The 16,802-nt window shown below is 42.0% G+C and overlaps 1 protein-coding gene across 9 annotated transcripts in view; it reads right to left on the bottom strand.

The window, feature by feature from the left end:
* Window positions 1–16,802, bottom strand: part of OCIAD2 (OCIA domain containing 2) — a 31,798-nt gene that overhangs the window by 9,075 nt on the left and 5,921 nt on the right. For 3 of the 9 annotated variants that reach the window (XM_045018900.1, XM_045018902.1, XM_045018895.1), the window contains exon 2: window positions 7,369–7,521. The exons of 1 other annotated variant lie outside the window; for it this stretch is intronic. In XM_045018900.1, the coding sequence (XP_044874835.1) occupies window positions 7,369–7,428 (60 nt within the window). In that variant the 5' untranslated portion in view covers window positions 7,429–7,521. Of the gene's footprint in view, window positions 1–7,368; window positions 7,522–7,674; window positions 7,967–8,352; window positions 8,488–13,199; window positions 13,317–16,802 lie in introns of those variants that run through there. 5 more of the 9 variants (XM_045018894.1, XM_045018897.1, XM_045018899.1 and 2 more) reach the window with 5 other exon arrangements.

Here is a 16,802-nt window from a genome sequence, read left to right as displayed (position 1 = left end):
ACATGTAAAATGAGGAGAAAGGTATTTTCCTTTCATAAGTAATGCAACCCCCCCTCAAGTCTCAAAACAAACACACACACACACACCCCATCTGCAGTTAGTAAAACAATCAGATATCTGTATTTGATAATTCAAGAGCAGAAATGTGAAGTACTGTTCAGGTTTTAAAGTGAAAAAACTTCATCGCATTTGGAACATCTTGCCTGCAATAGTTTAGGTATTAATTTTAGACAGGCAGTAAATTGCTGTTTTTCTCTTAATTCTTTTATTCTGATCAGCCACATTTCTTTAGCTGATATTCAGGGATTGAACTGGCAGGAAAAAAAGGCAGTGCTACTCTCAGGTCCTCCCACAAAATAAACTCCACCCACTTGAGATGCCAAATGAGAAATCACTCTCGGTAGATTGTGCAGATATTCAAATTATGATCGCACACATCCTCCCAGGTGCTGCAGTCTTAACTCCCCCTCCGTGCAATTTGAATACACCTATGGGCTCTGTTGGGCTTCTCTGGCTGGGCTTCTCCTCAGTAGGATTCAGTCGTCTTACTGGATTCTGTTGACGCCCACCCAGTAATGGCAGTAAAATGTCACTCACAATAAAGTGTGTTTGTCCCTCTCTTTTCTTTGTTGAGCAGTGAAACAGTTAATAATATTGACATTTTAGTACCATCTCTGGACATCTGAGTTAACATCTCACCAACACGGGCTCTAGCTGGGGTCCATGGGTTGAACTGCACCCACAGAAATCAGGTCTGGATGTGCACTAACATGCATGTATCTCACATGGCTGGGAGTGCAGCTGGCACTCAGGTCTGCCTGCCAAAAACCACCACCACAACTCCTCTAGGCAACGGGGACCAGTGGGAAGCCTCAAGCCAGCACGGAGGGGAAAGGATTTAGGTAGGGTGGAGGGGGCAAGCTAGTCTGTTCTCCTTGTCAGCCAGGTAGGGAGCTGCAGTGAAGGGGATGGGATCGGGCAGCAAAAGGGGGGCCTTGTGGTGCTGCTGTGGTAGGGGTGGCGCTCCGGGTTGTGATGCAACTCCCTTTCGGGGATCCCGGGGGGAGGGAGAAGGGCTGGATATGGGGCACGGAGGGGAAAATCCTAAAATTCTTTTCTCCAAGGAAGACTTGAGCCAGCCAGGAGAGGTAAGGAGCAGAGTGGGGGCAGGCAGGGGCTCCTAGGAAGGGACAGTAGGGGGTTTCCTTTGAGGGCAGAGGCTACTGGGAGGGGGTGAGTATAGGACTCATGTGGGGGAGGGAAGGTCGGGGCTTCTGCTTTCCTGGGTTTCTAACCATTGTAATAATCATCATTAAGGCTATGTGTCTTTCACAGAGGTCATGGAAGTCACGGATTCTGTGACTCCAGAACCTCTGTAATTTCCACAGCTGCAGCGGCCGGTGCGGCTGACCCCAGGGCTGCCCAAGCAGCTGGGGTGGCCCCAGGGCTAGCCATACTGGCCACTCCCCAGGCACCTCCAGGCAAATGGTCCCAGGTGCTGCCTGGAGCAGTGGTCCAGGAGCAGCAAGGTTGCCCCAGGCTGCTCCCCTCCCAGAGGAGCAGCAGCAGTGGCTGGGCCCCTGGCCACCCCTGGCCAAAGCAGCAGTGGCAGCAGGGCCCCGGGCCACCCCCTGCCTGGAGTAGCAGCATCTGGTGGAATGCCCCCTCATCCCGAGCACCTAATATTTAGTTAGGGGTACTTTTGGTACAAGTCATGGACAGGTCACTGTCCATGACTTTTACTAAAAATATCCATGACTAAATTGTAACCTTACTCATCAGAAGTGTTCTTACACTGAACTAACTCACCACTGTGCTGCTACAGCTGTATACATTCACTGTACAAGAGTTTGGCATAACCAGTCTCTTGTATAGTGCATGTATACAGTTGTAGCAACATGGCAGAGACTTAGTTCTGTGTAAGAAGACAATTATAAATTGTTATAACAATTATAATTGTTAATGATGTTTCTATCTGGCTGCACAGGAAAGGTTTCATAGCTGCTTTAAATGTCTAGTAACTAAGGTGAAATATCTGGTGTAAATATCCTGGGGATACCATCATGGGCCCTCCCTGACCCTCCAACTCCTCCCTCTTTATTCCTCATTACAAAAACAGACCTACAATACAGTATCTAGCTGTCATTATAAATATGTGATGCGTAAAAAGTTCCTGGAGTTACTTTGAAGTGATGTATACTAAGTAACAGGAGATAGAAAAACTCTTTGCTCATGAAAGCAAATCCTCTTCATTACTAAATACAATTGAAACAGTACATATACTGGGGAGGGTATGTTGGTGTCATCTATGCTGGATTAGCAGTCAGCAGATAATAGCATTCAGACCTAACCTTCAAAGGAACTGAGATTATAAGTGACTGACCCTTAGAGGAGGGGATTGGAATAGACTCTGACTGGCAACTGTGAGCTCAGGCACTGGGATGGTGAGATAAGGGCAGAGGCCATGATAGCTGGAGGGACAGACACATAGAATGTGAGGACAGTAGTCTTCAATTTACCAGGACTGTAACTCTAAGGTTTAACCTACCAAGATAGGCTGTGGCCTACCCTGTACTCTAGATATGATTTTATTACATTTATCTTTGCTTTTATTTGATTTACCAATAAACTTCAACACTTCCAAACCTGAATGGCACTGTGATTCCATGTGCCAGGTCGCAACACATGGAGCAAGGAGTCGGAGCCAGCCCCATCCCAACCCCAGTCCTGGGGGACAGGAGCTGTTACTGTGGGATGGGTCAAAGCTGGGCTCAGTCTCCAGCCCAACCTCTCTTCTCCCAGGCCTTCCCTCCACACCAGGCTGGGATTAGGATTGTGGTGCTGGGGAGGAGGGTACTGCTGCAGTTGGTTGGTGCCCCCTCAGTGGGGCGAGGAGGAGGCTGAGTTTATCTACTGACTTACGATGCTACTTCTGCCACTGCATCTCACTGAAACGAATGGGGCAGTTTAGACTTCATAGTTATTGATGAAAAGTCTGTGCAAACTCAGGCAGATGTCATTGTTTCAATTACACTCAGTTCACATTTCCAAGGCTTTATTTACCATCACAAAAGCTGAAAATGTACTTTTAAAAAAAATATATGAAAGCTCAGATTTTGTAGCACAAGTGTCACCTCGGTAGAGATGTCGGTATGCCATAGGGTATGTCTGCACTTGGAGCTGGAGTTGTGATTTCCAGGTCAAGGACACATACCCGCACTAGCTCTGCGCTAAAAATAGTGTTGCCATGGCAGCATGAGAGGTGGATGGGCTAGCCGTCCTAATTATGTGCCTATGATATCTTGGGTGGGTACATAATTAGAGTGACTAGCCAATCGTGCCAGCCCTGCTGCCATGGCTACACTCTATTTTTAATATGCTAACTCAATCACCACTGATGTGGGTATGTTTCCTCAGCGGAGAATCGCACCCCCAGCTCCAACCGGAGATACACCCATGCTGACATGTACCACCTCAATGTGAACCCTGTTAGTTTTGTAACCCTGGTGATGAAATAGGTTTATTGGCTGTAGTCATTATTAAATTTTCAGGTAATGGATGCCCCAGTCCTCATTCAAATACAACTCCTACTAAAGTTAGTGGGACTGTTTCTTGAATAAGGCCTTCAAATTGATCACAAACTGAGTTTCATAGCAGTGTGTGATGGGGTGTGCTCCCCACACTGGCCCTGCAAGAGCTGAATTGGGCCAGGTGGGCCCAATCAGCTAATTAGGCTGCAAACAGGGGAGAGCTTTAGGCAACTAATTAGAGAGAAGCTCAGGTGTGAAGGACAGGTGAGGCTTCTACAAAAGATAGGAAATTGGAAGCAGAAGAGGCTGCAGGAAGGTGGTGTACAGTCACTCCCTGGGAAAAGGGAGGTGTGTTTGGCAGCTATAGACGAAGTAGCCAATGGTTATTCCATGGGAGGAGGGAGTAGAGTGGTTGGCAAACCTCAGAGAGTGGAGGAGTGCTGGGGTAGGAAGCAGTGAGGTTGGGGACTGAGCTAGACCTTGGCTGCATGTTGCAGGGTTCCTAGGCTGGAACCCAGAGTAGAGGGTGGGCCTGGATTCCCCTACCCACCACTGGGGCAGTGAACTGGAAGACTGTTGGGGTCACTGTGGGAGTGACAGAGAATTTGAAGGGGGAATGCTGAGTGACCTGGCCAGAGGGCTGAGTTACAAAGAGGACTACTGTGGTTCCTGAGAGCAAGAGAGAGGCTGCAGAGGAGAAACTGATAGGCTATACCTGCTGGAAGGGGTGTTGACTTGACTAAGCTAATCCCCAGAACCACCAGCAGGTGGTGCCATCCAGCAATGAGTAGAACAAACCTGTCACATAAGGTCATAGTATAGTATATGATACTTGTACTGTTCATAAACTATGTCAAATATAATAAAATTTCTACAATAGTACAAATAACAGATAAAGAAGTAAATGATTATGAACAGGGTTATTTCATATCAAAATTACTTAGTTAAATGTTCACCTATGGCACAAAGTGGTGGAATCTGGCTTAACAGGCTTGTTGAGATTTCTTCAGCATAAGGGAGCTTGCAGCTGGTGTAAAGCAGTGTAACCAAATCCTATGCCAACTGCCCCCCTCCACCTGATTTGGATGTTCAGGATGAGCCAGATAGCACCTGTGCTCTACTGGCTCTTAAAAGAGGTATGGTCCTTTGGGAACCATAGCCAGCTGGCATAAACTACAGCAGATTAGCTGGGACTGGGATCGTGACTAAGATAGCTTGACTGTAATTAGCAGATGGTTGTAACTGGCTCTCTGACTGCCCTCTGCCTTCCCTGCACTGAACAGAATTTGGCACAGAGTCTGGGCCATAACACAAAGAAGGCTGGATTTTTTTTTCCAGAAATTGTGAACATGAACATACTGAAACCTTGTACAGAGCTCTGAGAAGTATAATGCAGTAACTCCACATTTAACATCATCCCAGTTAATGTCATTTTGTTGTTACATTGCTGATCTATGAGTGAACATGCTCATTTAAAGTTGCGCAATGCTCCCTTATAACGTTGTTTGGCAGTCACCTGCTTTGTCCACTGCTTGCAGGAAGAGCAGCCTGTTGGAGCTAGTGGTGGGGGCTTGGAACCAAGCGGGACTGGCAGCTCCCCTAAGTTCCTGTGTGGCAGCTGCTGGGCAGTTCAGGTGTCCCTCCCCCCACTGCTGTGTGCTGCTCCTGCCCTCTGCCTTGGAGCTGCTCCTAAGAGCCTCCTGCTTGCTGTGCAGGGGGTTGGGGGAAGAGGGGTGCTGATGTCAGGGTGTCCCCTTCCCCCTGTACCCCATCTCCACAAAGCTGGCGAGGAGGGAGACATGACAGGGTTCAGGAGTGAGCTTGCTGGTGGTGGCGGCGGCGGCGGCAGAAGCAGCTACTGTCTCAACTTGCTGATCTTCATAAAAAGGCAGGGTACTTAGAGTGGGGTCAGCATACTTAAAGGAGCAATGTGTGTCTCTCACTCTCACACACTTTGGAAAGGGGAGGGAATGGTACACTCTAGTGGGATAGCGTGGATTCATCATCACGGTCAGTTTCCACAGGGAATGTTTGCAGCGACTGCCATGCTGTCTCCTTCCTCTATTCCTGCTGCCTTGTAGCGTGTGAGGCTACATTAACAACGTGTTAACCCTTGAGGGCTCAGCTGATTGCTAGTTCTTCATTTAGCAGCAAAGCATTCCCTAGGAAATATCCCACCCTCTGATTCCACCACAATTTATAGTGTCTGTCTGTCTGTCTATCAAAAAAATCTTTTGTCTGGCCAAAAAAATTTCCTTGGAACCTAACCTCCCCCTAATTACATTAATTCTTATGGGGAAATTGGATTTGCTTAACATCATTTTGCTTAAAGTAGCATTTTTCAAGAACATAACTACAACGTTCAGCAAGGAGTTACTGTATATATAGAAAATTATGCAAGAACGTATTATTCTAAAACCAAATGTGCTTTATTTTTAATATTGTATGGGATACTATAAACTCTATTTAAATTACCTACAGTTATATAGTGTCAATACACGTTTTATTATAAACCTAGTGTTTTAGAAATTTCTAACTTGTGTAAACACTTACTTTGGATTGAAACATGAAAAGCAAAATCTCAGCACAGCAGAAGGGGTAGAAGTCCTTAAATATACTTAATGACATGGATTAGATCTGTTATCAACATTAGGAGACATTTTAACAGAATACAGACTTTGTTTTTTTCATATTTTATATATTTAATTTTGTAGAAAAATATCATGCTAAAAATTAAGAGCTATTCAAGGAAGTACAAAGTGAAAGCTGTGATGCTATAATTAACCTCTCTGTAGTCTACAGGACTGGACACTGTCATTTAAGAACATAAGAACGGCCGTACCGGGTCAGACCAAAGGTCTCCATCTAGCCCAGTATCCTGTCTACCGACAGTGGCCAATGCCAGGTGCCCCAGAGGGAGTGGACCTAACAGGCAATGATCAAGTGATCTCTCTCCTGCTATCCATCTCCATCCTCTGACAAACAGAGGCTAGGGACACCATTCCTTACCCATCCTGGCTAATAGCCATTAATGGACTTCACCACCATGAATTTATCCAGTTCCTTTTTAAACGCTATTATAGTCCTGCCTTCACAACCTCCTCAGGTAAGGAGTTCCACAAGTTGACTGTGCGCTGCGTGAAGAACTTCCTTGTATTTGTTTTAAACCTGCTGCCTATTTAATATTTTACACCATAAATGCTGCATATTCCAGGTATAGGAGGGAAGCATGGGCAGACCTGTAGCCATTTTAGGGTGGAGTTAAACAATAAAATAAATCTTATGGCTTATTGTCAGTTTGTATTAAACTAAACTTAAACATAAGACCAAAGGCTGCCCTCGGTTACACCTGTGCAACCCCACTGACTTTGTAAAATACTGCATTACTAGCTTCTGCATTTTCATTTGGTTGTGAATAAATGCCTCCCAGAATCTTGCTTGTATCACGAAGAAAATATCGCACAAAAAGGCCTTCTGAAATGAAGCGATCTTTCTTGGGAAAATGTGGAAGCTTTATATATGACTAGTATCTCCTAAAGGGCTGAAACCTTGCCCTGAACAAGATACACCTCAGATACACCTGAGAAAGCTGCCATGAGTATAGTGGATGCAGATACCTGACCAGGAGACCAGCAATCTATTAATATTTGCTAATGGATCAGCAGAAACTCCACAGAGAAATACTGGCAAGCCCCTCTTCTTCCTCCTCATTTATATGTATAAGTCCCTCTATTCAGACAACTGTTCACCTGGATTCTATTCGATAGTAAGAATACAAAAATGCCAGTCACTGGCTAAAGATAGCATTCAACAGAAAGGGGAAGCAACTCCAATTTACCTGTTTGTTTTGTTGCTGTGAAGATACCTGAACTTTACTTTGGGCTGTTTCTGAAGACATGTCTGTCTGTCTGTCCTTTCCCCTCTCCTCCTAATAATCTTGGTAAGCAGCAAAGTCAGCAACGCTGTCTTTCACAGCTGGCTCCTCCTCTCACTGTTTGGTACAAAGGTAGAAAGAGTAAAAGCATTACATTGTTATAGGCAACTATTTACCCAGAGAAACACCCATTTTGTAAGAAGCATTGTTTTTATTGCAGATACTATTTGAATAACCTGATATTAAATGTAACTAAAAAAGATACAATACCTGAACTCAAAGTGAATTGTATCAGGCCACACAATTCATTGTTCCCTTTCTGTTATCAGAAATATTGGGTTTGTACTGAGTCAAGCAGGCACATGTACAGGAAAGGATTATGTGCTTGTGGAGTGCAGCACAAAACTCTCACTGGTGGAGAGGAGTGAGGACAAATGTGGCTTCCAGCCACCTTGCACCTTCCTGACCTCTGACTGCACTGGAACCCAAAATGGCCCCTGGCCTGAATGAGGTGGCTCAGAGCGTTGGTCTAATTTACAGCAGCCTGTCCTGAGTGGTGGCCAGAATTCTCACAGTACAATGAACTCCGGGGCTACCCCCTCCTACCCATGCCCTGCCTTTAACCCCTGACACACACTTCTTATTTTTCCACCACAGGACCTACCCATCAAGCCTAAAATGAACTAAGTCTGTATTTCAGACCAAACTCCATCATAATCCCAGTTATTCTTCTGATTGTTTTAATTCATATTTAAAAGGTACCCACAAAGGGATTTGGTTACTTAAGCCCCAAATTTAGGTGCCACTGCAATCCACAAAACCCCCACTGGGCTGCTGCGTAAACCTGTAGGCTTGTGAACTCTCTGCACCTAAATCTTTTTGTTGTAAAGTGTCTAAATTTCTGCCTTTGGTCATGCACACACCACCTCACTCTAGGCCTCAGGATACCTCTTCCATGCCTACCCTCGGTGGGATCTTAGATGTTCCCCCACCCTTTTTGCCTGCAGGGCCTGGTTCAGTGTTGGGGTCCATTCAACAGCGATGACAGGGTGGTGGTGCTTCCCTTATAACTTTCAGCCCATTGGTTAGAGCATCACCTGGGATGTGGGAGACCCAGGTTCAATTTTCCCCCTGCCTGATGGGGAGAGAGGATTTGAACAGGTGTTTCCCATCTCTCAGGAGACTGCCATAACAAATGGGCTCTGGGATATTCCTGTGTGGGTGCCCCGCAGTCTTTCCTGTTGAAGCTGTTCCACTTTTTGGATAAATAATTAGTCATTGGAGAGGGGGACTGAACCTTGGGTCTCCCATCTCTCAGATTAGTGCTCTAACCCCCAGGCTCTAGAGCCAGTCTCTCTCTCATTTTCTCTAGCCCAATCTCTATTTATGTATTTATACAAAGCGGAACAGCTTCAAAAGTCTGTTCTCCTAAGTGGTTGCTGGTACTCAAAGTGTGAACTGTTCCAACTCTTCTCTGTACTGTGCTTTAGTTCTGAGACAGTTACAAAGTTATAACACTCAGGAGAAGCCCTGTATTTTTATTTAGCATTGGGAATTCAGATAATCTTTTTTTGTTTGGTTTTTAATGGCAGGGCTGAAGAACTGACCTTTCTCCTTGCCAAAAAGATTCAATTAAAGCATTGTGTTGATACAAATCTGTAGTAATGGTAATTCTTTTCCTATGCTCAGTTTTACCACTACACCATTTTCAGAGCACTGTATATTGATACTGTTTCTCTAAAAAGTGTAATTTTGAAGCTCTGTGGAAGGTGGGGAAAACTGTCAACTCTTCACTGTTTGTCTCATTCTATCAGTCTCTTGTCACTTAGAAAAGACCAAGGGAAAGGGGAGGGAACTTTAGAAAAGTTTGTCAATCACAGGCACTAAATCTTGGAATTCATATTCTATTCAATAAACCTAGCTGTGTAGGAAGTTGTATTAAAAAAAAATTATCTCAGGAGATTGCAGTAGAATCTGACCTGGATCCTTTACCGCTGCAGCAGAATTTAAGCTCTGCATCACTTTTTCATCATTGTTTTCCAGATTCAGAAAACTAAAGAAGAGAGACAGGCTTTTTTAGGACTCTATAATGTGTTCTAGTAACTTGTAGCTTGTAATTCATCTTTTATTACACCCATAAAATCTTGGAAGTATTTCCTATGTTACTAAACTACACTTCAGTTTCAACATAATGAAGAATCCCAGAAACGGGTAGACTCTGAAGGAACTTCCTGGTACCCATCCCAGTAGAGATGGGGGTTGCGAGCCCTGCTGGCAAGAACATTGTCAAACAGAGTCTATGATGGTGAAATGTTAAAAATTGAATTAATAATACTTAGCACTTGAATTAATAATACTTAGCATCTGAGGAAGGCACTATATATAGGGTGCTTCATAATCATTGGATATTACTTTTGGGAAATTCAGGCACCCTCATCATCTCAGACAAAACTATCCTTGCAATGATCTACTGGGAAAACATGATGTTTTCTCTTGCATATTTACTGTGCTGCTGCCTTGTTTCTGAAGCTAAGTGGGTTTAAATGGATGGCATACTTTATTAGCTATTTTTAGCTTGGGACAAATTCCCTGTTTCCTTTATTCTTGTTATCTAACTAAAATGCTCACTCTGTACAGAAACTGTTAGATAAAAACATCCATCTGGTCTGAAGGGAATCACCTGCTTGAGGCATTTTTATTTCTTTGGTTTTCCTTGCTTCATATTTCCAGTTCCTTTATTCAGGAATAGAAGAGGGTAGATGAAGGCTTCCTGCATACAAAACATTTTGATGCTTCTAGCTGGGCGATGAAGAGGCAGCATATGAGGGAAATGGCTGGGGGTTCTTTTTGGGGAAGAGAGGGGGAAGTTTACTCTTTATGTAAGTTTTTTTTTGTATTAAGAAGGCTCAAGGTGGATAAAAATTGAAGGTTTTTCCCTCAAAAATCAGATTTAAATAAAAAAAGTTTTTTTTAAATCAATCTAAAGATCATTTTAATTAAGATACATTTATAGCTCAAAGATATCTCATCATGGAATAGGGATTATAAATTCTAATTCTGCAGTATGAGACAATATAGTCATGTAATGTTTAAGAAAAGTTTTGTAAATGAGTTCCAATAGTTCGTGGATTAGGGACCCAATCTTATGGGGTTCCAGGGGGCTTCTGTATAGATTATTTAGGTTAATCTTTCAATCTTCCCAATGGGACTCAGTGCTCAGTCTAGAAGATACCATCAGAGATGCTCAATTTTGCAGTTCTCAAACTGTGAATTTGTGTCTACAGAGAGAACATGCTCGTTAACAGCAAAAAATTTTTAAATAAATACATAAATAATATATAGAAGTGAGAAATAGCAGACCTCAACCCTACTGTACCTCTGCAAATTTGTGTACACACAGTCAATCTCTTACCTCTCTCTAAAAGTGCAAAGTTTCAAAAAGTTTAATGAATAGAAGATTGTTGGGGGCGGAATAGATCTGGACTCATAGACTTTAAGGTCAGAAGGGACCATTATGATCATCTAGTCTGACCTCCTGCACAATGCAGGCCATACAATCTCACCCATCCACTTCTATAACAAACCCCTAACCTATGTCTGAGTTATTGAAGTCCTCAAATTGTGATTTGAAGACCTCAAGCTGCAGAGAATCCTCCAGCAAGTGACCCGTGCCCCATGCTGGCACGGAAGGCGAAAAACCTCCAGGGCCTCTGCCAATCTGCCCTGGAGGAAAATTCCTTCTCAACCCCAAATATGGCAATCAGTTAAACCCTGAGCATGTGGGCAAGACCTCACCAGACAGCACCCAGGAAAGAATTCTCTGTAGTACCTCAGATCCCATCCCATCTAACATCCCATCCCAGATCACTGGGCATACTTACCTGCTGATAATTTGGCAACTAATCTTTGATTAATTGCCAAAATTAGGCTATCCCATCATACCATCCCCTCCATAAACTTATCAAGCTTAGTCTTAAAACCAGATGTCTTTTGCCCCCACTACTCCCCTTGGAAGGCTGTTCCAGAACTTCATTCCTCTGATGGTTAGAAACAAGGAGAAGTCTGGAGATAAGTGTGAGAAGAGAGGGACAGGTAGTAAAAACAAAAGTGAAACTGTCTGAAAAGCATATTCCAGAAGTCTTGAGGTCTTTCTGAGTGTAGCCTTCATTGATTTGAGATCTACCATACCATTCTCTCACTAGAAGGGAAAACCTATAATGGCAGTAGCCTGTCAAAGAGACCCAGTTTGGGAATATTTTAATGAAGTTCTTCTACCTGTGGGTAAGACAGGCATGCGTGCACAATGCAAACAGTACAACAAAGAAATGCAAGGCCTGTTTGCCCGAATGAAACAACATCATGAAAAGTGTTCCTTCTCAGGAGGAAGCTGCATTGAAGATGATGAAAGGAACATGTCTGTGTTGGATTAAAAATAATAATACATTTATGTTGTGGAAACTGTAAGAATGATTCCACAACAGACCCCGGATTTGGCCTGACCATTAGAAAGAAATAGGTCTCTGAGCTTGCTCTCTCAACCTGCTGAGTTTGTGCTAATTGAAACAGGCCTGCCAGTTTGCAAGGTCTGGGCTATTTGCAGAAAAACATCCAGAGACAAAGAGTTTATTCTAAAAGTAACAAGATAACAGCTGTCCTTTATGGCTGGTGCAACTTTGTTTTCCTAAACTCTGGAATAAGATGTGTGAACCCTCCCAACTCTTGCATGCTTGTCTTGTTCTTTTCCTTTTAGATATAACAAGTGGGATGAATAGACTTATTGAAGTCTGCCATGTCCCACTGATTTTAGAATGGTTTTGTTAAAGGATGGGCAAGTGATAAAATGCAGATGTGACAGGATATACGTTGGAGTGTGAGTGTGATTGTACGTATGTATGATTGAATGAGGAATGAAAGATTAAAGGTTGAAGTGCCAGCCTTAAAATACCGTTTTGCTGAAGAATACAGTGGACAAGAGAGCCCGATAACCCTGAGGGCATACTTGCTCCAGGGACAGGGGGGGCCGAAAAGCCAAGGAACAAGGTAACAACATACTGTTATTTTGTCATTGCTGTGCCATCCGCGTGATTGACTATACCTTCAAACGTGAGAAGAGTGATTGACTATCACTTGAAACATGAGAACAGCATGATGATGCAAACCCTGTAAACTTGTATGAGGATAAATCCCTATAAAAACAGACCTTGAGGACTTTGGGTCTAATTCTGCAAACCAACCTCCAAGCGCATCAGATGAGCATCTGACAAAGCCCTGCTCCACCCTCGTGTCCAGGCCATCTGGCCAGTGACTTGGCACGAGCAACTCCTAGGCTGGTAACTATAACAACTTTGCAGAACGTGTGTGTGAGAATGAGATGTTATAGCTATAACTGATTCTTTCTATATTCACAATAAATGTGGCATTTTGCCGTATCCCCATTAATAAGATCCTTTTTATTTTATTGGTATAACATCTGAACATGCAGGCTCTTCAGGTTGGTAAACTTTTTTATTTCATACTTCTTTCTTAAGGACTGCCTGTCTTCTTTCTGGACTATTCTTGAATTCTCATGTTTGAGGGAAAAATATAGTTGTTACTCTATGGTACTATCATTTTAGATGCAGTTGTGATAAAAAAAAACAGCTGAAATAGGCAGATCTTCCTTTTACAATTTTCACCTTTAAAGTAGTACTGAGTGTCAGTGAATGCAATGAGTAATACTAAATGAGCAGTATGGTAATAATAATTAAATAACTGCATTGACTTATTTTGTTTAGGAGAATCCATCCTCAACATACAGGATTCTGAAGACTATCCACCTTCAAGATCACCAACATTTTCTGTAATTTCAGAATTATTTGTCCATAATTGTGTTTCAGTCACATCGTGTATGTCACATAGCCACAGTAGATCACCTGTAGCAAAAAGAAAAAAAAATCTCCATCATCCAGAAACAACCATAGATAAATCATAAGAACCAGCAGATTACAAAAAGAGGTAATTGATGAAAAAAATTGCCCAGTTTGTTTATGCAACAAACTCTCCTTTCCGTATGACTGAGAACCCACACTTCACTAACAAGGTTCAGTCATTAAGACCAGGATACAGGCCACCCAAAGAGCAGATGTTGCAGGCAAATTGCTGGATAAAGAGTATGAGAAAGAAATTGAGCAGTGTGCAAAAAGTCTAGAGGGTAAAATTGTTAACCTTAGTCTTGATGGGTCCACAATGATCCTGTTGTATGTGTTTGTGTGACAACAGAAAAAGAGAATGTTTTCCTTACAGAAACAATTGATACATCAGGAAATGCACACACAGCAGAATACTTACAAGAAGTAGCAGTAAGAGCTATAACAAACTATGAAAAAAAATTCAAATGTCTAGTACGCAGCTTGGTCACAGACAATGCTGTGAATGTATCCAAGATGAGAAGAAATTATTTTGAAGAGAGTCCCAAGCTAATAACATACGGTTGCAGTGCTCATTTGATGCACCTCCTAGCCAAAGACTTCAGTGTTCCAGAAATAAAGGTTAATATTGTTGAAACTGCAAAATACTTCCATAACAACCACTTTGCAGCAGCTGCTCTGAAAAAAAATGGGAGGAACCAAGCTAACTCTCCCAAAAGATATGCGATGGAACTCAGTAGTGGATTATTTTGAGCACTATATCAAGAACTGGCCTACTCTGATGACAGTTTGTGAACAAAATCGTGAAAAAATAAATGGCACTGTCACAGCCAAAGTTCTCAACATTGAGTTTAAGAGAAATGTTGAACACATGCTGAGTACCCTGAATCCTATTTCTGTTGCCTAGAACAAAAGGCAGGGAAATATCTGTTTTATTGCTGACGCTGTTGAAATTTGGAAGGAACTGAGTGAGATCTTAAAAAGAGAAATATGCAATGGCAGAGTTAAATTACAAGCATTAAAAAAACGAATGGGACAAGCACCATCTCCAGCTCATTTTCTTGCAAATATTCTCAATACTTGGTACCAGGGTCAAACCTTAACTGCTGAAGAGGAGAAGTTGGCTATGACATAGACATCCAGCAATCATCCCTCTATAATGCTAACTATAATAATCTTCAGAGCTCAGAGTGAACCATTCAAGAAATATGTGTTTGCTGATGATGTTTTAAAGAGAGTCTCACCAGTGAACTGGTGGAAGTCACTTAAGCACTTGGATTCAGAGACTGTTAAAATGATAATCTCACTTTTAACAGCAGTAACTTCTGCTGGTGTAGAAAGAGTATTTTCTTCCTTTGGACTAATTCATTCCAAATTGAGAAATCATTTGGGACCTGAAAAAAGCAGGAAAGCTTGTTTTTCTTTTCCAGATAATGAACAAACAGGAAAATGAAGGTGAAGACGACTGAGTTAGCTGCAGAAGCCAATACAGTAAGTTTCTCATGTTGACTTGGCTGACATAGTCTATTTAATTTTTGTGGGTTTTTTTAAATATTTCATTTAACTATTTTAGTTAAAAACAATTTTAACAAAAACAAACCTGATTTTAAAGAACTTGAATGTTTAACTAAATTCAAAAATTCATGTGCTTGTTTTGTTAAAATATTATGTTTGCTATAGAAGAAAAAAATCCAGATTACATACTGTTATTGTTTTAGTTAAATAAAACAATTTAAATGTTTGTCTGGTGATGTTCTCCTCCTAATACAGCACGGCAAAAAATCCTCCAAATATGAATGATTAACCTGTTGAATTGGAGATATTTATGAAGTCATTGGGAAGTGAACTATCTGCTTCAATTACCTTATTGGTAAGTGAAATAACCAGTCATTCATTTTCTGATATAGCTGTAAAACTAATCTGAAAAGTTTTCAAAATAAATCATTTTAAAAATGTATAGTGTGTACCTTCTAAAAATGAAACCAAACTATCTGACTGGGGAAGAATATGTATTAAGGTTATAACAACCAACAAGAATGCACTTTTATGTAGAAATCTATGATTAAATCGAGTCTTCCTGACTAGTGATTTAAATCAAATCCACCCTGAAAAGTTGTTGGTAGTGACCACACCACTCTGTGAGATTACTGGGAGAAACAGATGGGAATTTTTCCCCCACTCTTTCAAAGATCTGTTTTCATTGCCAGAGACTTTGTCTTATTGTGTGGGTGCTTCTGGAATAAAGTACTAATTAATCATTGTGACATTTAGCCCAGCACTTACAGTAGCACAGGGGTAGGCAACCCATGGCACGTGTGCCAAAGGCCACGTGAGCTGATTTTCAGTGGCACTCACACTGTCCGGGTCCTGGCCACCGGTCCAGGGGGGTCTGCATTTTAATTTAATTTTAAATTAAGCTTCTTAAACATTTTTAAAACCTTATTTACTTTACATACAACAATAGTTTAGTTCTATATTATAGACTTAGAGAAAGAGACCTTCTAAAAGTTTAAGGAAAGTTATTTACTTATTCCCATAATACAAGAACTAGGGGTCACCAAATGAAATTAATAGGCAGCAGGTTTAAAACAAATAAAAGAAAGTTCTTCTTCACACAGCGCACAGTCAACTTGTGGAACTCCTTACCTGAGGAGGTTGTGAAGGCTAGGACTATAACAATGTTTAAAAGGGGACTGGATAAATTCATGGTGGCTAAGTCCATAAATGGCTATTAGCCAGGATGGGTAAGAATGGTGTCCCTAGCCTCTGTTCATCAGAGGATGGAGATGGATGGCAGGAGAGAGATCACTTGATCATTGCCTGTTAGGTTCACTCCCTCTGGGGCACCTGGCATTGGCCACTGTCGGTAGACAGATACTGGGCTAGATGGACCTTTGGTCTGACCCGGTACGGCCTTTCTTATGTTCTTAAAACATTACAATGCATTACCGGCACGCAAAACCTTAAATTAGAGTGAATAAATGAAGACTTGGCACACCACTTCTGAAAGGTTACCGACCCCTGCAGTAGCATTTCAGATGTTTGGCATCCAGTAGGGTGCAAGGGGAAATACTTGCCAGGAGATATTATAAGAACCCTCTAAATTGGAACCTTTATTTTAATTATGGGACTCTTATTTTGGTATAGGCTGACCAGATAGCAAATGTCAAAAATCGGGACAGAAAGTGGAGGCGGGTGGAGGGGGTAATAGGCGCCTATGTGAGGAAAAAGACCCAAAAATCAGGACTGTCCCTATAAAATCAGGATTTCTGATCTCCCTATTTTGGTGTAGGGTACACAGTTTAGTTTCAGGCAACATCACTAGAAACTTAACAAGATTAAAATGAAGGAGTGACTGGATACTATTGATAAAGGTATGTGCTCAGATGTTTGACAGCCATTTCCAGTGTTTACAGAGGAATAATCTGGGAGGCACTATCACTTTTTCTTCATTGTTTTTGAAGGGATTATGAGTGTATTTGGAATTTCCTC

Source organism: Mauremys mutica, chromosome 5 (genome assembly GCF_020497125.1).
Source record: "Mauremys mutica isolate MM-2020 ecotype Southern chromosome 5, ASM2049712v1, whole genome shotgun sequence".
Classification (NCBI taxonomy): domain Eukaryota; kingdom Metazoa; phylum Chordata; order Testudines; family Geoemydidae; genus Mauremys; species Mauremys mutica.
This window is presented reverse-complemented; position numbering and strand designations above follow the sequence as displayed.